The 22,368-nt window shown below is 46.6% G+C and overlaps 2 protein-coding genes and 1 long non-coding RNA gene across 6 annotated transcripts in view; all 3 read right to left on the bottom strand.

Moving 5' to 3' along the window:
• Window positions 1-2,354: 2,354 nt before the first annotated feature.
• On the bottom strand, window positions 2,355-3,300 carry LOC127611879 (uncharacterized). Its single transcript, XR_007965494.1, has 2 exons — window positions 2,910-3,300; window positions 2,355-2,829 (listed from the first exon to the last, which is right to left on the bottom strand). It is a non-coding gene; the product is annotated as an uncharacterized LOC127611879 (long non-coding RNA).
• A 517-nt stretch (window positions 3,301-3,817) lies between these two features.
• Window positions 3,818-9,127, bottom strand: umps (uridine monophosphate synthetase). Of its 2 annotated transcripts, XM_052082636.1 has the most exons (10): window positions 8,722-9,127; window positions 7,715-7,868; window positions 7,489-7,613; window positions 6,708-6,901; window positions 6,548-6,639; window positions 6,308-6,468; window positions 6,105-6,222; window positions 5,814-5,989; window positions 4,722-4,836; window positions 3,818-4,427 (listed from the first exon to the last, which is right to left on the bottom strand). In XM_052082636.1, exons 1-10 carry the CDS (start codon window positions 8,869-8,871, stop codon window positions 4,234-4,236), a joined length of 1,479 nt encoding a protein of 492 aa, XP_051938596.1. In that variant the 5' UTR covers window positions 8,872-9,127; the 3' UTR covers window positions 3,818-4,233. The 2 variants fall into 2 exon arrangements, with proteins under 2 accessions (XP_051938596.1, XP_051938597.1); XM_052082637.1 differs by lacking the exon at window positions 4,722-4,836 and having other exon boundaries at window positions 4,271-4,427.
• Window positions 9,128-9,883: 756 nt separating this feature from the next.
• The window catches only part of LOC127611835 (fibronectin-like), a 30,479-nt gene continuing 17,994 nt past the window's right edge, over window positions 9,884-22,368 (bottom strand). The window contains exons 25-49 of one of the 3 annotated variants that reach the window (XM_052082615.1): window positions 20,157-20,429; window positions 19,952-20,066; window positions 19,718-19,794; window positions 19,548-19,637; window positions 19,159-19,425; window positions 18,957-19,073; window positions 17,906-18,070; window positions 17,678-17,833; window positions 17,471-17,584; window positions 17,111-17,380; window positions 16,666-16,877; window positions 16,072-16,159; window positions 15,705-15,887; window positions 15,487-15,576; window positions 15,175-15,366; window positions 15,008-15,097; window positions 13,944-14,052; window positions 13,614-13,833; window positions 13,350-13,520; window positions 12,842-12,980; window positions 12,574-12,741; window positions 11,896-12,021; window positions 11,674-11,780; window positions 11,030-11,149; window positions 9,884-10,770 (exon numbers count right to left, since the gene is read on the bottom strand). In XM_052082615.1, the coding sequence (XP_051938575.1) occupies window positions 10,702-10,770; window positions 11,030-11,149; window positions 11,674-11,780; window positions 11,896-12,021; window positions 12,574-12,741; window positions 12,842-12,980; window positions 13,350-13,520; window positions 13,614-13,833; window positions 13,944-14,052; window positions 15,008-15,097; window positions 15,175-15,366; window positions 15,487-15,576; window positions 15,705-15,887; window positions 16,072-16,159; window positions 16,666-16,877; window positions 17,111-17,380; window positions 17,471-17,584; window positions 17,678-17,833; window positions 17,906-18,070; window positions 18,957-19,073; window positions 19,159-19,425; window positions 19,548-19,637; window positions 19,718-19,794; window positions 19,952-20,066; window positions 20,157-20,429 (3,728 nt within the window). In that variant the 3' untranslated portion in view covers window positions 9,884-10,701. Of the gene's footprint in view, window positions 10,771-11,029; window positions 11,150-11,673; window positions 11,781-11,895; window positions 12,022-12,573; window positions 12,742-12,841; window positions 12,981-13,349; window positions 13,521-13,613; window positions 13,834-13,943; window positions 14,053-15,007; window positions 15,098-15,174; window positions 15,367-15,486; window positions 15,577-15,704; window positions 15,888-16,071; window positions 16,160-16,665; window positions 16,878-17,110; window positions 17,381-17,470; window positions 17,585-17,677; window positions 18,071-18,956; window positions 19,074-19,158; window positions 19,426-19,547; window positions 19,638-19,717; window positions 19,795-19,951; window positions 20,067-20,156; window positions 20,430-22,368 lie in introns of all 3 variants that reach the window. The other 2 variants (XM_052082614.1, XM_052082613.1) reach the window with 2 other exon arrangements.

Below are 22,368 nucleotides of genomic sequence, written 5' to 3' on the forward strand. Positions count from 1 at the left end.
TAAAGGTGATTAAACTTTCAGGAGGAAATGATCTTTCCAAAGGGCTTGCTCGTTGGAGATCGGGGGCCGCGCGGATGAATCAAAGGGATCGTCGATGATGCTTAATTTTTTTTTTTGCAGTGTGCATATGGAGGCAAGGCTGCGTATGCTAATGCTATGCAAACACCACACAAATTGACTTTTCGCATTACTCGGGAGGCTGAAGCGCAAGTATGACTCTTCACATTTTGGACACAGTTCGCAAGTGACTTACATTGTCGCAGCACAGCGGGAGTTGAATCCATCAAAGGTGAAACGTTTTTTTGTTTTTTTTTTAAAATAAAGCAGCACTTTGAAACCGTAGTCGGCGCCATTGTCGCATCTTAGCTAGCTTACTGGAAGGCGCGGTGGCTTTAGAGTCAGCCAGTCCTCCTTCAAATGTCTCCAGTTGGGTCAAAATACTGCCGCTCATTTCTTAACTGGAACACCGATTAGGGAGCATCGAACTTTGGTGTCAAACCGTCTTGCATGTTTTCCAAGTGTCCCTGTTGCAACTCACCTGATTCAAATTAGCAGGTTCGATGTCAGGCTAGCGCAGAGCTTGCTGATGATCTGATCATTTGAATCGGGTGTGTTGCAACGGGGACACTTGGAAGACATGCAGGACAGACTTTTGCAAGGCCAAATGCAAGCGATAAACCACAAAAGATGAAAAAAAAACACTCTTCAACACGGCAGTGACAGCACGTCTTGATAGGCTGCCACAATTTCCATTTTGGACAAATCTCACAACGTTACACGCTTAAATAAAGACATAAAATGTAGCGGTGAAATAAAAATATTTCCATCACTTGACAGATTGGCATTTCTATAGAGTACCTGTACGCTCTATTCCTGTTCATGTATATCTTTCCTGTTTTTAGAATTGCATATCAACGCTTCATAGGGGCCATTAATGGACCACCATCCATAGGTTGCCCACCCCTGTTTTAAACGTTGCAGGTAGGAGGCAAAAACCACCGACCGTTGCAACGGGGACACTTGGAAAACATGCAGGACAGACTTTTGCAAGGCCAAATGCAAGCAATAGAGAGAGGGGGTGTCTCTGATCTAACGTTTTGATTCTATTGTTTACATTGTTTGCATCTTTACATTTTATTTTTCAAAATAAAAGCCATTTTTTTAAGACATCGGCACTCATTCCTTGCTGCATTTGGGCCCTCCACTTTTTTTTTTTTTTTGCCAACTACACTATGCAAAGCAGAGGTCGTGACAGACAGAACTCGTTGAAAGGGTTTAATCCCCGACCCCCCACCCCCCCCAAAAAAATGATTTGGATCCAGATGCTTTTATTTCATGTAACCACTTGAACTAAAATCCACTCAACGCTACAACAGTCTAAAAACTAAACTGCGCTTAATGCGAGGGATGGCTGCAAACCGCATCAGTCCAAATGACAGATGGGCAGGTGTGTGTGTGTGTGTGCGTGTGTGTGGGTGTGCGGGTGTGTCTGTGTGCGTGCGTGCGGGTAATGTTTAGTTAACTATTAACATACCCCTAGCCATTAAGTCCATCTCTGACTTCTGCGGTGCTCGCCTGCAGCCTCGGGTGATGACGTCCAAAGTTGGACGGCGATGGAAAAAACAACCACCATGAGTGTGCCACTTGGAAAATGATTATCCAAAAGGCGTGAAGGGTGGGGGGTGGGATGGAGTGTGGGGGGGGGGGGGGGGGAGCTTACACAGATTAGCATCCCTGCTCTTGGAAATGTCCACTTTTTATCTTCTGTTCCCAGATATAAGACGGATTGAGCACATTTCCAGTTGAGCTCATGTTCAGTCAACAGGGAGAATCATTTCGGTTGTTAGAGCCTAACTAACTAGTCTTTTTTTATTTGTATTTTTTTTGGGAGGGGGCGGGGATTCCAATTGCCGCGATTCACCCTTTTCAGATGACCATGAGTTTGATGACTAAGAATCCTAAAGAAAAAGAAAACACTGGTTCTTCATAGGCACGTTTGTATTTTTTTATTGAAACTTTGGCAATAAGTTAAAAATGACATACAGAATGGAAGGCAATACAGTATTGCTATCAGCTGAACATTATGGTGCATTTTTTGGTGATTAAAAAAAAAAAAAAAACTTCTATCCACATCGTGCTTGTCCTCACATGAGAACCGGAGCCGATCCCAGCTGGCGGCGTACACCCTGGACCGGTTGTGGTCACACTCACATTCACACCTATGGAAACATATTGAGTCTTCATTGAAACTAGCGTGCATATTTTTGGGAAGAAATGCAGAGAAAGCATTTAAAAAAAAATAAAAATAAAAATAATTGGGAACATCCAAATGAGATTCAGACCCAGTAGACACCTTCTGTCAATAAAATACATTTTTAGTTTTCCTTTTCTTTATTTGAACCTCGTCGAATGTGTACACATGCAAATTTGCTGGCGTTCTTCTGTGCTCGCACACTAAGTAGAACAAGTTTGACAGCTGTTTTCGTTGGGCTTCATGCAAAAATTACCATCCACTTCTCCTGAGGTTCACGCAGCAGCTTGTTGTGAAGCTCTTAAATTGAAGTGAGGTTTTATTCTGAAGGGGGGGGGGTGGACTCCAACATCACTGAGGCGCAGCAAACAGCAAACTTGACGTCTTCCAGTCGTCAACCCGTAACTGCGTAACGCGAGCCGAACGAACAAAACGTCACCTTCAGGTATTGTACGTGGGGCTCAACGTGAAGCAAATACGGACGAGCGTAGGGAAAAGAAAAAAAAAAGTCTTGCACTCCAAATTGCGCACGGTTGCTCTCCCAACAGCTGGCGCGTCATTTGCGCGCCGCGCCGGACCTTTTGGGGCACACGTTTGGTCAAGTTAGAATCAAAACGAAAGAAAAGTGGGCGGAAATGGACATCGGCGACAAACTTACCTTTCAAAAAAGGAGAAGAGGAAATAAGGAAGAGCGCGACGCAGCGCTCGGCTTTGTTTGGCCTCATCACCTTGTGCGCGCACTGAACTCTTGTCAGGAACAGGAATAAGCTTTTATACTTCTACACCCCCAACCCCCACCCCCATTTCTCTCTCTCTCTCTCTCGCCCTCCTCCCATCAAGATGGATGAAAAGCAGAGAAACTCCTCGGGGCGCGCACAGACACCTGTCGCACGGTGCGTTGCTCTGATCCAATATTGACACAAAGGGAGGGGGGTTGGAGTGAGGTGACCCCCCCCCCCCCCCGCACACACACACACGTGAAGACACTAATAGTCATCTCTCTCCTATGTGCCAGGCAACGTGTGCGTGACCTTTCTGCCTATCCGAGCGTCTCGCTGGAATAAAACACGTCTTATTTACATTTGTATTCGTATTTTATTATTAATCTCAATTGCAACGAGAAATTATATACGAGTGTGGGGTGGGGGGGTGGTAGGTCTGTAAAGTTTGAAAAGGAAGCAACACAAATGTCAGTTAGGGCATAAAATATTTTGATTAAATTATGATGGAGGTTGGGGGTTGGGCGGAAGTTGGTTTAAGTAAGCATGCGGTTAAAAGTAGGATTCTTAGTTTGAATCAACATGAAACTCCTTTTCCCCCCAAAGTTAAGTTTGAGAGAGATCAAATTCAGTTGTGCAGTATTTGATAACATTAACACTGGTCAACAATTTTTCACCATTAAAAAAAAAAAAACAAGTACATTTTTGCTCAGATTTGCCCTTTTTTCGTCTCTCGCGGACTTCGCTTTTATAATTATAATCATAACAATACAAATTAAATAATAGAATGCATTATCAAGGTTTTCGTTGTAGAATCAACGTTAGTTTCAGAAACAGGAGTTGGAGATTTATCAATCATGATTTTTTTTTTAATTCAAGGTTGACAATGTGAAAGGCAGTCGAGACCCCCCCCATAAAAAAAAAAAAAACATTTCGAATTCCCTCACCTGAATCACAGGATTAAGTGTTTGGATTGGTCAATGATCGTACAGTAGCTGCTTAAAAAAAAAAAAAAAAATCAACAGGTCATATAAAATGTTGCCTGTGAAGACTGTAAATTACAGCCCATAACAAACGATTGGTCAAGCGGAGGAGCGGAAGAAAACAATACGGTACAAAGAAATCCTACCAAAATAGTGAAAGTCAAAGCAGCAGACACTAAGAGAAGCAGGAGAGCAGCTTTTATCATCGACAAGATATTCAAGTTGGTGTGACGCACACAAACAAAAAAGAAGTGAAAACTAAATCCCTTAAGTTGAGCTCCTATTGGTCACTCGCCCCCCCCCCCCCCCCCCCCATCCTCCGTGCGTACGCCTCCCAGCCGGACTTCCTGTAAGCCTCGGCAGCGGCCAGCCTATCGGAGGCCTCCAGGATCCCGCGTCCAACGATGATGACATCAGAGCCCTTGTTGTAGATGACCTCCTCTGGGGTGGTGTACTGTTGACCTAGGACATCTCCTAGGGGTGGGGGCGGGGGTGAAAAGGTAGAAAAAGATGAGCGAACTGGCACCTGGATGACAAATCCAAAACATTTTGAACCACAGCGCCACCTTTTGTTGAAGTGCAATTACTACCTTATCCCCTAGAAGGCGAGTCTCATGTTTCACGCTACAATGCAAAAGGAGTCAGTCGTGTACAATCTGTATATTAATAATTCAAATGTGCTGCGCGATCAACATAACTCAAACGCACACATTTATATATTCAACCCACTGGCAAGAAAAGCGAGTACACCCGAAAATGAAAGCACACCTCCAGTCTGCATTCGCACTCCGGGGGTCATGTGGATGAACTCGGGCCTCTTTGTGATCTTCGAGCCGCAGATGAAGCCGATGACAAAGTCAAAATGCTCCTCGGCCATTTTGATCTGTGGAGACACAAGGCCTGAGCTCCACCCGAATAATGGCGCGACACCCGCGTTTCAACCGCTTCAAAACAAATACATCCGAGAGACATTTGAAATAGTTTTCGTACCATGCGACGCTTGACCAAATATCCGTGGATTAAGCGGTTAGATGCCGATGCTCCTTGTTACCCTCGACATGGTGCTTAGCATTATTTGTTAGCATGAAGCTAAACTGACTTCTCAGGGGGCTCAGCAGTGCTTGAAGTGAGGTGGGTAAACATTCAAGACGCCAGTCAGAGATGGCTTTATGTGTCCCTAAATACATTTTTGAGGCCGATTTAAAAAAAAAAAAAGTCTACTTCCTCCCACCCCCACTCTGCTTTTTGAGATACTTTACCACGCCATGCAATTCATAACTGTGATGTTTCACACATTAATTCATTCATTCATCTTCCGTACCGCTTGATCCACACTAGGGTCGCGGGGGGTGCTGGAGCCCATCCCAGCCGTCTCCGGGCAGTAGGCGGGGGACACCCTGAATCGGTTACCAGCAAATCACAGGGCACACAGAAACGAACAACCATTCGCACTCACACTCACACCTAGGGACAATTTAGAGTGTTCAATCAGCCTGCCATGCATATTTTTGGAATGTGGGAGGAAACCGGAGCACCCGCAGAAAACCCACGCAGGCCCGGGGAGAACATGCAAACTCCACACAGGGAGGCCGCAGCTGGAATCGAACCCGGTACCTCTGCACTGTGAAGCCGACGTGCTAACCACTGGACTACCGGGCCGCCCCATATTAAAATAAATGAATTTTTTTAAAAAAATCAACATTTTGCTGAAGCTAACTCTTAATTTACATATAATGATGATGAAAACCTGGTGTGCTGGAAAAAACAAAAGGGCAACTTTTAAAAAGTTGTCCAGTTTATTTAACACACACACACACTAACACACGGCCGTTGGCCGTTTGGCCAACTGGCGATGCTTACCGTAGCCTCGGTGTACTCGCCGGTCGCCAGCGAGCCTTGCGAGCTCATCTGCGCGATGAGCAGACAGCCTCGGCCCAGGGGCCGTCCGACAGACGCTAGGCCCTTCACGACGCCGGATCCCGGCACCGCGTGAGCGTTCACCACGTGGGACCACGACGAGATGCGGTACAAACCGCCTGCGGAACACAAAATCATTCCAAACAAGATTTCAACAACAACAACAAAAAAAATGTAAAGGCTAGATGAGTTTCTGATGTCTTAAAAAAAATAATAATAATTTGCACCTCTCACCTTCATATTGATGCTTGACCGTGTTCCCAATATCGGCGAACTTGCGATCTTCAAAGATCAGGAAGTTGTGCTTCTCAGCGAGGGCCTGCAGCTTCTGGCTGAAAGCCTCAGTGTAGTCCTGCCCCCCCCCCCACGCCACAAGTAGCTCATGACCATCCGAAATTTTAACGAAACAAATTCTTCCGTCAACCCCCGGCGACTACCTCCAAGATATCGACGTGGGTCTTCAATAGGCAAATCTTCGGACCCAGAGCGTCTGCGAGCCGCAGCAGGTCCTCGCCGCTCGTGACGTCGGCAGACAAGCAAAGGTTGGACTGCTTCTCCGCCATGACGGTCAGCAGCTTCGACGCCAGAGGGTGAACATCTGGCGGACACGACAAAAACAAAAGTTTGGAATGCTTGCCCACAGAAAACAAAACAAAACAAAAAAAACCGAATCCTACTTGGCAGTTTGGCTCTGGCTTCATAACTCAGCTCCAAGCCGCGTTCCAAACGTTGCTTCTTCGACGCCGGGTCATCGTTTCCATTCTTGACGCTGACGGACGCAGTCAAAATGACACGGATGGCGTTCGCCGACGGACGGGCTAACGGAGACGTGAAGACGCGTACCTGAAGGTGTTGTTGTCCAGGATGGACTTGCGAACGCTGTGGGCGGTGTGCGCGTCGATGCGCTCGGCGGCTTTGAGCACATCGAGCAGCTTGAACATGGAGATGATGGGATGGAGCCGGATGCCTTTGGAAGCCAGCGTGTCCGCCGCGCCTTGCTCGCGATCCATCAGCACGATGGCATCGGTCACCTTTCACACACACACAAACGCTGCATCTGTTAGCGCTTTGGATTTTGGATAACAAACAAAGGAAGTAAAAAAATAAAATGTCAATGTGTCAATTGTTAAATCTTATTATTTGTGCTGCTGATGCTATATGTTCATACATGCACAGTACAGTGTAACCTCAGAAATGAGACCACCTATGTTACTGCTCAAGGTGGTCTTATTTTCGGGGTGGTCTGATTTCTGAAGTGGCATGCAGTAATGATAATGCAGAAGTAATGTGGCTCATATGCAACAATATACTGTAGCGTCATGTACACACAATGAGTAATAAATGATGGATATCGCGGTCGCAATTCTGAATTCCGGGGTGGTCTCATTTCTAGGGTTTCAATACAATACAATACATAGGCGTTCTATTTGGGACTGTACAAAACCGGTCGTATTTTTAAGGTGGTCGTTTAAATGAGGTGGTCGCATAGCGGGGTTTCACTGTATATGAATATAGTGCTCCAGTCTCTTTGTGTTGGGCATTTGTATTATTATTTTCTTTTTTATGTCTGTGCTGCCCAACAAGACCGGCTTTCAGAAGTGTTTCCGTCCTACCGCACCTTCAGTCCTTCTTTGTGCAGCACTTCAGCCGTTTCCAAGATGCTGCTGCCACTGGTCACCGTGTCTTCAATGATGAGGCACGTATCTCCCTCTTTAAACGAGCCCTCCACCAGACGCTTGGTTCCTAAGAGAAACACAACATTTGGACTTTATTATCATTATGATTACTATTTCCGTTTTTTTTTTTTTTAATATGTGCTCAAGTTTGAAGATCGTGCCTCCTACCATAGTCCTTGGACTCCTTGCGCCTGATGAGCATGGGCAGCTCATGTGTGGAGCAGATAATGGTGGCCATGGGCAAGGCAGTGTAGGGAACACCACATACCGAGTCAAACTGGAGACCCTCATCTTGAGCTTTCTGGTACATGAGCTTTGACACCTGGAAATACGACAGATGGAAACAGATATGATAGCTACTCTCTTATAACACTGAAATTTCCCTACAGAGAATGTAGTATGTCTAGCTAAGCATGTCCGCGAGGCAGTGTGTGATACACGTGTCATGCTATTATGCTATGGAACATTGTTTTTCCTTTTTCTTCGTCCATTTTTATTAATACAGTTTGTTGCACCGTCAGACCACAAAAAAATTGGATTTGTGAATTTACCTTTCGCAGTGAATGGCAGTAAATCCATTCTGATACTAATAGTGTACGAGGGCTGTATCGATAACGGCGATATCCTGATATTAAAAATCACTGTCCTGTTAAAATATTAAAAGCTGCACATCTCTATAAAAAAAAGACTTTTCAGCCGCTTTGGTTGAACACAGCATTGTGAACTACATTGATCACGATATTTTGCGACACTAAGCCAATAGGAACACATAACAGGAAGATGCTTGGTAAAGCCTATTTCTTTGTCGCTGCTGTTATTATGTATAAAAATGCTACATTTTGCTTATTTTTCTAACATCGTGATTTATTGTACAATATAAATTCAGTATGGTGATTTTTTTTAAATATCGTCAACCTCCCCGCAATTTCCTGATAATTATAATTACATATGACATTACTTAGGAAATGATCGTTTTTTTCTTATTGACCCGCACGATATAATTAGTGAAAAACCACATGCCAAAAGTAAACAACAAATAAACAAGAAAACAGTCAAACAGCAATGTGGAAAAGGAATGTAACGAGGATATATTATTTATAATAAGGGTTCCAGATAATCACATTTAAAAAAAGAGTCCAACTCGACGCACGTGTGGAGTTGGCACACGTGTTTACCTGATTTAAGAGAGCCGGGTGGGACACGAGGACCCTCAGGTCGATGTAAATGGGTGTCATCAAGCCACTCTTGAGCTTATACTGGCCAAACTTGACCGCGTTCACATCTTGCAGCTTCAGAATAAACGCGTCCATACAATTGTTGGCCATGTTTGTCGCTCATTGGAGTTGAACTGCTCAAGCTAACTTGAGACGTCAACACGACTTCCACCAAGCTAGCGGAGAGGAGCCCACCCACTTCCGCTTCTGCTCGCCTCAACATAAGATTTTCCAACTTGCGTAAGTTTTAACAATTTTTAAAATGTGGAACGAGAGCGGCGGGGAATCGATGTATTTTGCTTTCGCTGCTTAGACGGTTTGTGGTGTATTGCTCCGAGTCAGAGATCACCATGACCACACACACGGAATCAAGTTAGTCGTAGTACCAAAACTGAACGATGGGAGGCAGCACGGTACCATGGGGCGTTCACACAGCAGGAAAAGAAGAATAATAATTATTATTTTTATTGTATTTGTATTGCACCGTCCAAGGTACAAAGTGATAAACAAAACAATGTAGTATATTATACAAGCAGTAAAATACAAGAGAAAATCAAGAAGATCAAGAAAAAAAAGAGCAGCTAAATAAGCAAACAAACAAACTGGAAGTACTGTAGTGGTGTTAACAGCGGGAGTAGTCCCAGAAGTAGTTCCCGGTGTTAGGGGTATTTTGTAGTTTTGTATCAGTTTGTATTGGTAATAGTTTGAAGTAGTTTGTAGTAGTCATCAGATAATCTTTGAGAGACATCCAATATTTGGGCCTTTGTTGACTTTGATTGGAAGAGGGGAAAACGATGAACAAAGAACATTTTATTTCTTATTCTACAAATAACTGTCTACATGTGCCTGAAGTCTTGATTATTAGCATGTGTGTATACCCATTAAAAAAAGTCTCAAGAGCCCATACCGGTGTAAAAAAAAAGTCTACCATGGAATTTGACACTGCTGTTTACATGCAGTTTACAGCCAGGCTCCACTATTCAATTCCATTGATGTTTTCTGTCGATCTAATGCAAGTAATTGAATGTCAAATTGTCAAAGTTTTAGACTTTGCACCTCACTTCCATCGACAAATACACAAGGGACTCTATTCATTTCTCATAGAATCGGAGGAAACAATGGATTGTTGTTTGTCAGTTTATTAAAAAGATCCACAGTAGTTCAGTTTGGCACCAACCATTACACAAAACAAAGTGTACAACCCTGAAATAACATTGAACAAAATGCCTGAATAAAAAGGGATAAATAAAAACAAACAAACAAATAAAACAAGAAAAGCAAACAATTGAGAAATGAAAATACATCTCAGCTCAAAACAACGGTGACATTTTCAAACAACAAATTCAACCTTTTCCTTTTTGGTCAGTCACCTTTTGAGTTTTAAACTCGGCTTAACATAAGGAGGAAAGTTTCATTGCATCTCGCAAGTAGCAGTGCGTATCTTTTTGCGAGAAAGTTTGGTTCTTGGCATTCTTGAATATTTACCACGGTTAGACATTCCTATCTCATTCAATGCAAAGCCAAAGTAACATTTTGGAATACACTCACAGAGACAAACTAAACGTTGAGCCTTTGGGACTCAGTGGAACATTTTTGTGACTTTAAGATACGAATACAAATATAGTAAAACAAAAGACCTGGTGCAACAGTACTGTGTCATGTTTGAATGTGTTTCTTCTACGTCTGTATAGTGTGTCAAAAAGGATTCCAATGTAAAAAAATGTCTGCTGTGACTGAAGACCAGGCACAAAAATATCATCTGGATCTTTTTTTGGGAAAAAAAAAAAGGCACTGAGGTTTGATGGAAATAGTCCGAAGGCGCTAATGTGGTGAGAAGGCACGGTTGTGATCGAAACGTCTAATTTTAGTGACAAGAGGAGGTGTCATTCTTGAAGTGGTCGCCATGCTGGAAGGCGTCTGAATTCTTCATTTTGCCATTCGCTACTTTGAGGGGCTTTGAGCATCTGCCAGCAGTTCGGGACTCAAGCATTCAATTGGACAGTGGATGTTCTGAAACAGGAGAAGAAAAGTGGGGGGGGGGGGGGGCATAACACGGTATGTTTATCTTCAATAGAGAAATGTTTGTGTTACAAACATGTCACAAAAACTAACGTGACTGAAACAACGCAATTGACTGCTTTTGGGAACTGTTCATAATTCCCTCCACCTTGTCCGAGGCCCCGATTCTAGCTGAAGAGCAACTGCCTCAAAAATAAAATTTTCGTGACTTTTTTGTTGGTTGCAATGATGATCATATTTGAATACCCACCAGTTTGCGTCGAGCGTTTTCTCTGTAGCGATCGAAGACATCCGAGTGGACAGGCTGAAGCAGGTCCGCATCCACGTGGGTCTGCCCCCCTGGCGTCCTGCAGTTCTCGCAACGCCAGCCCTGCGATTGTTAACGTGAATCAGTCGACAATCACGTGGCTCGCGCCCAAGCTTGAGGCTTCACTTTCCATGTGCGCAAGAATACACACTTCATTTCACCCTTTCGTGCACCCCGTAACCCAGGCGTGTCCAAAGTCCGGCCCGGGGGCCAAATCCGGCCCGCGGTCGAATTTCATCCGGCCCTCGGCCCCTGTCATAAAATCAGTGCCGTCTGGCCCGCAGGTTGGGCGCAATGGAACACGTGTTGCATTGACTGAGGTCTCGTAGACTGGTGAGTGATGTTTCATAGAGTACTGCTTCCCTCTAGTGGCTACATGAGTAACAACATTCACTAAATGAGTAATAGCATTTAGACACTAGAGGGCATCACTCACGAGTTAACAAGACATCACTCCGTGTTTATATTGACTGAAAGGTCGGCCCCCCGATATTTTACCACATAAAATCTGGCCCCCTTGGCAAAAAGTTTGGACACCCCTGCCGTAACCTGATCACATGAGTGGCGCCGGCCACTCGGAAACCCACCTGTTGACCGCCGTAGCAGGTGCAGGTGCAAATGGCTCCCAGGTATTCTTTCTGCCACTGGTTTCCGACGCGGTACATTTTGCCGTCATCGTAACATGTGGAATCGTCTGTTTGTTTAAAAAAAAAAAGTTGCAGGTTCGATGCATTTTACGATGACAAACATTGAGCTCATAATTCCGAGTTTACGCCTCACGCTCGCGCGCCTTCTGTGTCCACACTCACGGGGTTCGCATTTAAATTCTCCTTTGCCGTTGCCCAGGCAGGTGCAGCTCATCATGTGACCGTTCTCGGCGTGGCGATCCCACTTCTCGCCGATGCGGTAATTGTTGCCACTGTCGTGGCACCACTCTGAAGGAGAGAGAGAGATGCAGCGAGAGGATGAAAAAAATGAAGACAGAAATGGAGCTGTATGTTTCAAAATGTGGGGAGATAAAAAGTGGAGACGTGAATTTTCAGTGTGGGGAATACGGTGACATGTTTCGCTGCTTTGCGGATGGACGATGAACTTGGGTTTTGATATCATGCTAGCTGTTTGGACAATGCAAACAACTGAAGGGAGGTTGTGGCGGTGTTAGCATAGCCTAGCCTAGCTTAGCTAGTCTGCTCTCTTTCATAAAAACGTCATTTTTACACACTGAGGCAGAGCGTAGCTTTTTAGGAATTTATAATACGCGGTAGGAACGTTCTCTCCTCTGTGAAGATTTTTGTCTGACGGCGCTAAACTTCCAACGTGGTGCTCAGGGAAAGATCAATCAAAATGGATGCCGTTTTTAAGAACGGAAGTCCCTTTTTATTTTCTTATAAATTCCCCATCGGTTAAATCACATAGAATTGTCAAATTCCATGGCGTGCTTCCTGTTAGCAAAGCAATGCTGGGGTGCGTGTTAATAAGCCACTCACTGGATGAATCACACCTAAAATGGCCGCTGCCCAGACCCAGACAGCGGCACCACAGCTTGAAGCCCGACTCGGACATGCGTTCCCATTCCGAGCCCACTTCGTGGTATGTGTGCGTGAAGGTGTCGTAGCACACGTCGCGGTGGGTGGAAATGGGGATGTCACCTGGAACTAAGAGGAAACCAAGAACCGCACGTTAAATTCTTTACTTAACGACGTCATCCGTAGAGGTAAATTCAATGAGCGTATACATTTATGGACTGTACTGTACCTGCATTGCCTACGGTGACAACTTCCTCCAGAACCTTCTCTTTAGCCCCGCCCCTCATGGCCTCCACAACCACATTATAGGAGGCCCCGGATGTCAGTCCAATCAGAGTGGCACTGTTCGAGGTGCCGGGAAGACGCATCTATGGGGAAGGTGCAATCAGTCATACTTGCCGCATTTGCAGAAATATTTGGAAACAATCGGCACTTTGGGAAAAAAAAAAAAAAAAACAGTTGGCTACGTCTGACCAGCTGACTTGAAACTACAACCGAATCTGGTTGCGTTTCGGGTTTTGCTGCCAGATACGCCCCCCCAAAGTTATTTTCTTTCCCCAATTTCTACGATCATCTTCTTTTTGACTCACACTTCTCACATGAAACGGCGCCATTTCACTTGTTTTCTCGATGGTTCCGCCCCCGGGGCCGGATTACGGAGGGCTTTGTTTACTAGCTTCTTGCAACCAGGAAGTACACGTGACCTCACGCCATGGTCTCAAATTGAAATTGGGTACCTGAAAGCCTCTTTCCTCCACGTGTGTAATTGGATTACATGACACCTCGTACTCTGAGGTGTGCGGGATGGGCTGCCAAGAGATGGTCGTGACGGTCTGCGCTTCTTGGGGCAATTCGGTCTCATTGTCGGGGAAACCAAACCCGAGGCCCGGCAGAGGTGTTTCGCTCACCTGCCCGATTAAAAAAAAAAAAAAAGGCGATTGAGGTCACAGCTTGGTGGACTTCAGAATAAAACGTAGCTGTTTTGCTGGCGAATAACACACCTTAACCAAGGGCACTCTGTTTCCATCGGGGCCCGCCACGGGAATGTAGACGAGAGGTTCTCTGAGAATTGGTCTCTGGCCTTCTTTTGGTCCACCTCGGGGGCCGTAAGGTCCATTGTTGGGACCGAGGTTCTGATACTCGGTGTAGATGTGCTGCCCCTGCTGTCCTGGTCTGTTCTGGCCGCTTGTGCCGGCCAAGTGGACATGGTTGGAGTCGAAGCTAAATGCATTTAAAAAAAAAAAAAAAAAAAAAAAAACGGGGTTTGAGAGAGCTAAGCAGCAGCTCGTTGTTCGGCGGCGTGTTGTGCGTATGATTCTTCACATTCGTACATCTTGTCATCGAAGCGCTCTGGGACGTCCAATATGTCTGTGGTGGGTCGGTGAGAAACGGGAAGCTGAGGCAGCTCGGGGACCAGGATAGAATGACTCAGAGCTGGCTCTGGTTGAGCACAATTAAGAAAAATAAAGTTAACAGAATAAACAAAAAATGTCCATCGCACATCCAACTTTGTTAAGATAAGATAAGACATCCTTTATTCGTCCCACACAGGGGAAATTTACAGCCTCCGGCAGCAAGAATTTATGTAGAAAGAAGAGAAAAACAACAAACATCTTTCAATTAAATGCAATCTGAACACAAAATGGATAAATCGCAGTACTATTTACAATTTTCCTTCACATCATTTAATTATTATTATGATTGTTATTTTTTATTCATCAGCCTGACAGCAGTCGGTAGGAACGAGCGTCGGTATCTCTCCTTCTTGCAGCACGGGTGTAACAGTCTCTGGCTGAAGGAGCTACCAAGTGCTGTCAGGACGGGCTGGAGGGGGGTGGGAGGGACTGGCCATCATAGCTTTTAGCTTAGTTAGTTTTATTGCAGACGGGGGTTTGTCGTCCAAGCCAAACAGCGGGAAATCCAACAAGTCTATCCTTTTGAGGCATCACAATACAGTGAAACCCCGCTATGCGACCACCTCATTTAAACGACCACCTTAAAAATACGACCGGTTTTGTATAGTCCCAAATAGAACGCCTATGTATTGTATTGAAACCCTAGAAATGAGACCACCCCGGAATTCAGAATTGCGACCGCGATATCCATCATTTATTACTCATTGTGTGTACATGACGCTACAGTATATTGTTGCATGTGAGCCACATTACTTCTGCATTATCATTACTGCATGCCACTTCAGAAATCAGACCACCCCGAAAATAAGACCACCTTGAGCAGTAACATAGGTGGTCTTATTTCTGAGGTTACACTGTAACTGATTGCAAACTCCTGGCTTGCCACCAACAACGCCATGGCCGAATCATTTCCGCTCAACTTGAGTTTTGCGTGCGTCGTGGCATCGACGAGCGCAGGTGGGGATAGTCGGAGTACTTACGGGTTTTGGCTTTGCCCACGAGAGGTACGCTTCTCAAAGTATTTTGCAGGGCGACGATCTTAACGACGTATTCCGTTGCCGGTTTCAGACCTGCGAGCGGACATTGGAGATAATTTCCATTTGTTTGTGTGAGTTCAAGTGGACTCGCTCTCTCTCCCCCTACTCACCGTTGATGATGGCGTAGGTCTGGCCGGAGTGAGGCCTGGGGATGACTTCTTGAGGCAAACCACCGGGCTGCTCATAGGTTACAAAATAGCCGCTAACGCCCGGGCTGCGGGATGGCTCCCATGAGAAGGAAATGCTGCTGGGGTTCAGCGAAGTGAACTGGATATTGGTGGGAGGGCTGACCGCCGGTTTGGCTGGAGAAGATCACGATCATGCCATGTCGCTATTACGTCACTACTCCTCTTCTCCTCTTATTTGGCTTCAAGTCAAACGCTATTCATGAGTGAAGCTACAGAATGATGCATGATGCTTACCCGTGGACGCGGTGAGTGTAAGAGGTGCGCTGCGGCCGTTTCCTTTCAGCGTATAGATGTTAATCTTATACGTGGTACCAGGCTCCAGCCCTGTAGTGCGGGAAATCAGTATATGAAGAACCAATTTGTGTATTTTTAATAGCGCCGCTATGGATCAGAGGTCCGGATTACTCTCCGATGCTCTACGCGCAGAGCTAACAAACTAAAATGCGGGCAACCTGTGATGGTATACGAGCGCGAGCCGCCGCCGATGGTCCTCTGAATGGGCGTGAAGGTGGTCGAGGTAGTGGGCGTGGCCTCAACCAGGAAGCCCGAGATGGCATCCGTCTTGGAGCGCCAGGTCAGCGTAATGGTGGAGTCGTTGACGTCGGTGATGCGCACGCGACGAGGGGGGCTGATATCTTGAGGAAAAAGGAAAAAAAAAAGGTAAGTTGTCTCGGCCCGGGGATGAACACGAGAATGCGTTTGTTTTGTTTGCGGTTGACATGAGAGAGGAACTTTACACGGCGAAAAATGCCGTTGATCCGTCTTGGAAAATGTGTTTCTTTTTATTGGCCCCGAGACAATGTTTTGGATAAAACTCACTCTCCAGTGTGGTAACCTCTCCTTGGACAGGCCGACTGGTCAGGGAGTTTTTCAAGGCGTACACATGAACGTCATAAGTCGTTGCCACCTTGGAGGAAAGAGAATTCGTAAGAGTCGAGTCAGATTTGACACCGTCGTGACTGGAACATCACATCACGTGCAAAAATGAACTCGACCTCTACTTTGTTACATGCATGAAACAAGACTGCAGACTGAAACTATTATTCATTCATTCATTCATCTTCCGAGCCGCTTGATCCTCACTAGGGTCGTGGGGGGGTGCTGGAGCCTATCCCAGCTGTCTTCGGGCAGTAGGCTGGGGACACCCTGAATCGGTTGCCAGCCAATCGCAGGGCACACAGAAACGAACAACCAACACAATCACACCTAGGGACAATTTAGAGAGTTCAGTCAGCCTGCCACGCATGTTTTTGGAATGTGGGAGGAAACCGGAGCACCCGGAGAAAACCCACGCAGGAGAACATGCAAACTCCACACAGGGAGGCCGGAGCTGGAATCGAACCCGGTCCCTCCGCACTGTGAAACCAACGTGCTAACCACTCCTAAAGCTTTCCTTTTTGAGTAGGCATTCACCATGAGTCCAGTGACGTGGGCCTTTATGGTGTCCGGGGCCAGATTCATCTCCTTGGTGGGTCCGCTCTTGTTTTTAGGGTTCACAACAACACGGTAGCCCGTGAGGCCCGTCTGGCCCGTTATTCTGTTTTCTTGACCCGGCACGGCCCAGTGCATGGTGAAGGATGTGGGGCCAACCTGGGAGAACTGGAGCTTGGTGGGGGGCGAAAGCCCTGTGTCGAAACAGTGTCAAAACGGTGTCGGTTAGGAGAGACGCAGAAGACGTTTTGGGCGTGGTCTTCAGTTTCATCCCGAAAACAACTGAAAACCCACCAAAATGGACACGGTGGATCAGATGTTTCACATGCAGACTTGAAACCGCCCCCCCCCCACCTCCCCACCCGGTCTATTTAATCTCCAAACACATTCCGTGGCTTCTGAACGCAAATAATGAAAGTCTGCCAACCTGTAGCTTGCGTTCCAACCAATGCTGTGCTGGCTGTGTCATCATGCAGGGCGATGACCTTCACGGTGTATTCGGTGCCGGGTTGCAGGCCGTAGATGACGGCCGACTCGGCATCCGCTCGAGGGGGAGGGCGCAGCTCTCGTTCACCTTCCTCAGAACTGGAATACAAGACCCGGTAAGCCGTAACGATTCCATCGGGACTCTCCCAGCGAATCCGTAAAGAAGTGGAGTCGATGTCCGAGAAGGTCAGGTCTTTGGGACGGTCTACATCTAAAAATGAGATGGAGGGGGGGGGGGGTGTTCAAATGCTGACATATGCTGCAAAATAGCAGGAAAATGGAAATTCTTTGGCCGTCTTACTTGTGAGAGCGTTCACCATTAGCGGAGAACTCTCTCCATCTTGTCCCAGAGCAAAAACACTAAAAGTGTACTCCACTGTTGGCATCAGGCCCGAGAAAGTCATCTCTGTTTGGTCTGGATGAGCAAAAGCGAGACGGGAACGGCAACATTATTGAGAGCTAGTCCGTTTCACCCCATAACAAAAAAAGAAAAAGCATGTGCCATTACCCGGAGCCACGACTTCGGTGAAAGATGAGCCCTGTCCGTTTCTGGGCACTCCGGTCACCCTGTAGCCTTTGATCGGGCCCTGAGCGGGGCTCCACCTCACGGTGACGCTGTTGTCGTTAACGTCCATCACCTTCATGTCAGAAGGGGAGTCGACTCCTGAAAGGACCAAGAACCAAAGCGTGCGTGATGAGGATGTGATCCACCTCAGAGGAAAAGATAGAAACTGACCTGTCCTGTGTGTGACGTAGATGGGAGTGCTGGATGCAGGGCTGTCTCCTCGGCCGGTGACCGCGTAGACGGTGATCGTATAGTCGGTACCGGGCTGCAGGTTGGAGATTGTCGTCGTGGACTGGGAGCCCGGAACGGTGAACTCCTTCGGGTTACTGTGGCCCCCTGAATAAGGTGACAGAAATTGGCGATGAGAAGATTTGACTGGCAAGATAGTGGAGGAGATAAATCCACGGGTCACAAAGCTAATCTTGAAGCAGAAATCATATGCATCCCCGTCGACGATGATCTTATTTTATTCATTCATTCATCTTCCGAGCCGCTTGATCCTCACTAGGGTCGCGGGGGTGCTGGAGCCTATCCCAGCTGTCTCCGGGCAGTAGGCGGGGGACACCCTGAATCGGTTGCCAGCCAATCGCAGGGCACACAGAAACGAACAACCCTCCACGCTCACACCTAGGGACAATTTGGAGTGTTCAATCAGCCTGCCACGCATGTTTTTGGAACGTGGGAGGAAACCGGAGCACCCGGAGAAAACCCACGCAGGCCCAGGGAGAACATGCAAACTCCACACAGGGAGGCCGGAGCTGGAATCGAACCCGGTACCTCTGCAGTGTGAAGCCGACGTGCTAACCACTGGACTACCGGGCCGCCGATCTTATTTTAACAATCTCTTTTTCATTGTGGGTCACTTTCGCTTCTCCTCCACATCGAGAGGAGCCAGATGAGGTGGCTTGGGCATCTGATTCGGATGCCTCCTGAGCGCCTCCCTGGTGAGGTGTTCCGGGCATGTCCCACCGGGAGGAGACCCCGAGGAAGACCCAGGACACGCTGGAGAGACTATGTCACCCAGCTTGCCTGGGAACGACTCGGGATCCCCCGGGGAGAGCTGGAAGAAGTAGCTAGGGAGAGGGAAGTCTGGGCTTCCCTGCTAAAGCTGTTGCCCCCGCGACCCGGCCCCGGATAAGCGGTAGATGATGGATGGATGGATGGATGGATCACTTTCACATATCATCGGCAAACTTGTTTTTTAAAGCCAGTAGCAATCGACCTGTCTCGCCGTGGGTGATCCTGTAGTAGCGCACGGTGACGGGAGGGGAATCCCATCGGATGGTGATGCTGGTGGGAGTGGAGTCCAGAACCTCCAGGTCTGTAGGAGCATCGGAAACTGGAGAAAAAGCATCAAAAGGGCTCAGGTCAAACGAACAAATCCAATCTCGGCGCCATATGATGAGAACGACGTGATTTCGTACGGGTCTTCTGATTGCCACTGAGCGGCAGGCTCTCCTGTGTCCCGCTGACGGCGTAAACGTTAACCAGGTAATTGGTATCGGGAGCCAATCCCGTCAGGGTGAAGTGGTTTCTGGAAGGAGGTAGCCTCTCATCCTTGGTCCGTCCACCGCTGGTCATCTGGTAACGAATGCGGTAGCCCGTAATTTTGCTCTGCGGGGCGAGCCAGTGAATGGTGAAGGAGGTGGTGAAGATCTCAGAGAAGCGCAGAGCAAACGGTGAATCCAGAGCTGAGGGAAAGTCGGGAGAGACGCGATACCGTCAAGCCCCAAAAAAACGGTATTACCGCTTCAATTCAGAAAAATTGTCAATGTGAAGAGATGTTGTGACGCCAAAGGGTCAAACAACTCACTGGTCTTGTGGGTACCGACGAGGGGCGAGCTCTCTCTCTGCTCGTAAACGCACACCACGCTCACCAGGTACTCTGTGTTTGGCAGCAAATCTGTCCGGAGAGGAAAACGATGTTGACGATACTTTCCATTGTGCGGTTTTCAGATGGTTTTTTTTTTGGTTCCAACGTACTCCTCAACACAACATTGTTCATTGTGCCCTCGACGCTGGTTTCTGTCAGCTCCTCATCGTTGTCAATGGGATGGTACCTAGAGAAAAGAGGGAGGACCACTAGTGACATGTTGAGGACACGCTATACAATTTAAACCGATGATAAAACGACACCAAAAGAAACGCGTGTCACACTTTTAGACACAAATCTTTGAATTGGCTTTACCGAATGTTAAGTGCATTTAATGTTCAAACCTAATTAGGAAGTTGTTGATGTCAGCCCTGTTGGGGACACGCGGCGAGACCCATGTGACCTCCATAAGGTCCGGTCCTACCTGACCAAAGCCCAGATCGGTGGGAGCCGGCACAGCTACGGAAGACAGTAGGAAAAAACGGGATCTCATATCGGTCACATCGACTTTAAGCCATAAAAAAATGTGCCGTGAATGCTTTTGCTCACAAGTCTGTTGCGTGACCGTGGTGGCTTCGCTCTCTCCGTTCTCCGTCACGGTAATCACGCTAATGTCATAGTCGATACCGGGTTCCAAGCCGTAAACCGTATAATGTCCGGTGGTGGGCATAACCGTATCTTGGAAGATGGGCACGCTCTCGCCCGCCGCCATCACCGTGATTCTGTAACCAGTGATGGCTGTGGTGTTGAGTGGAGACCAGCGAAGACTGATCGTGGTGTCGCTAACGTCGTCGAAGCTCAGGTCCGTTAACGGTGGGACCTCTGTGATAGGATGGTTGAAGGTGCGGGGGGGGGACGACACGACGACATACAAGAAACCACAAAAACAACACCAGACAAACAGAAGATAGAGTCCAGAAAAAGGGAAGTGGTTGATCGTGAGGGCCAGAAAGTGGGTGAGTCAAAGGATGAAAAGGCAACAAAAAAAAAAAAGAGGCAGTGGTCAAGGAGAGAGCCAAGAACGCTCAACTTCCAGTATAGTGAGATACGTATTCACCATATCACACCCATGGAAGATATTTGTTGCTGCTCTTTGAATAATATGCAGTGCTTCAATTTACTAAACCACCTTATACAGTATATAAACTCGGCGTAGACCGGTCTCAGATTCTGACTGTAGAGCCGCAAGCAAAAATACTGCGGTTTTACGGTATTGCACTAGTCTAAATGTATTCTTTTGAAATATTTGTTTCCCATTGACAGCACTCTATAGGTACATTGGTAAACATAGAAAGAAAATAAACAAAAAGTTCTCCCCTCCTCGGCTTCGGGAGGCACGTGAAAGCGGAAAGCAACTGATGTTAGCCATGCTAGTTAGCTAGTTATCTGCCTTGGCGGCAAGTGGACTTTAGAAATGCGAACTTTGGTAGCTGGTTGCAAACATGAACTTCGAGATCGCCGTTTTAAGGTTAGCTTGCGTTTGTCGGAGAGCGATGGGTGGTCCTCTTAGATATCGTATTGAAAATATTTCCTCGTGAAACCGCTACCAATCATGAGCCCATTTTGCCATATTATTCTTTGACCAAGCTGTGGTACTTGATGAATTCCCAAAATTTATGCACGGACAGCAGTATATAAACTAGGCGTAGGCCGGTCTCAGATTCTGACTGTAGAGCCGCAAGTAAAAATACTGCCGTTTTACGGTATTGCACCAGTCTAAATGTATTCTTTTGAAATAACTTTTTTTTTCCATTGACAGCACTCTATAGGTACATTGGTAAACATAGAAAGAAAATAAACAAAAAGTTCTCCCCTCCTCTGCTTCGGGAGGCGCGTGAAAGCGGAACGCAACTGATGTTAGCCATGCTAGTTAGCTAGTTAGCTGCCTTGGCGGCAAGTGGACTTTAGAAATGCGAACTTTGGTAGCTGGTTGCAAACATGAACTTCGAGATCGCCGTTTTAAGGTTAGCTTGCGTTTGTCGGAGAGCGATGGGTGGTCCTCTAAGATATTGTATTGAAAATATTTCTTCTTGAAACCGCTACCAATCATGAGCCCATTTTGCCATATTATTCTTTGACCAAGCTGTGGTACTTGATGAATTCCCAAAATTTATACACGGACAGCAGTATATAAACTAGGCATAGGCCGGTCTCAGATTCTGACTGTAGAGCCGCAAGCAAAAATACTGCGGTTTTACGGTATTGCACCAGTCTAAATGTATTCTTTTGAAATATTTTTTTCCCCATTGACAGCACTCTATAGGTACATTGGTAAACATAGAAAGAAAATAAACAAAAAGTTCTCCCCTCCTCCGCTTCGGGAGGCACGTGAAAGCGGAAAGCGACTGATGTTAGCCATGCTAGTTAGCTAGTTAGCTGCCTTGGCGGCAAGTGGACTTTAGAAATGCGAACTTTGGTAGCTGGTTGCGAACATGAACTTCGAGATCGCCGTTTTACGGTTAGCTTGCGTTTGTCGGAGAGCGATGGGTGGTCCTCTAAGATATCGTATTGAAAATATTTCCTCTTGAAACCGCTACCAATCATGAGCCCATTTTGCCATATTATTCTTTGACCAAGCTGTGGTACTTGATGAATTCCCAAAATTTATGCACGGACAGCAGTATATAAACTAGGCGTAGGCCGGTCTCAGATTCTCACTGTAGAGCCGCAAGCAAAAATACTGCGGTTTTACGGTATTGCACCAGTCTAAATGTATTCTTTTGAAATTTTTTCCCAATTGACAGCACTCTATAGGTACATT

The sequence above is a fragment of the Hippocampus zosterae genome, chromosome 12, assembly GCF_025434085.1.
Source record: "Hippocampus zosterae strain Florida chromosome 12, ASM2543408v3, whole genome shotgun sequence".
Lineage (NCBI taxonomy): Eukaryota > Metazoa > Chordata > Actinopteri > Syngnathiformes > Syngnathidae > Hippocampus > Hippocampus zosterae.

Excerpts from the sequence above, each read along its gene's own strand:
- umps (XM_052082636.1), bottom strand. The coding sequence starts at position 8,871 with ATGGCCAACAATTGTATGGACGCGTTTATTCTGAAGCTGCAAGATGTG. Across the intron at positions 7,614-7,714 it reads CAAGGAGTCCAAGGACTATG|GAACCAAGCGTCTGGTGGAG; the intron begins GTAGGAGGCACG and ends TGTTTCTCTTAG. Across the intron at positions 6,469-6,547 it reads AGCCAGAGCCAAACTGCCAA|ATGTTCACCCTCTGGCGTCG; the intron begins GTAGGATTCGGT and ends CGTGTCCGCCAG.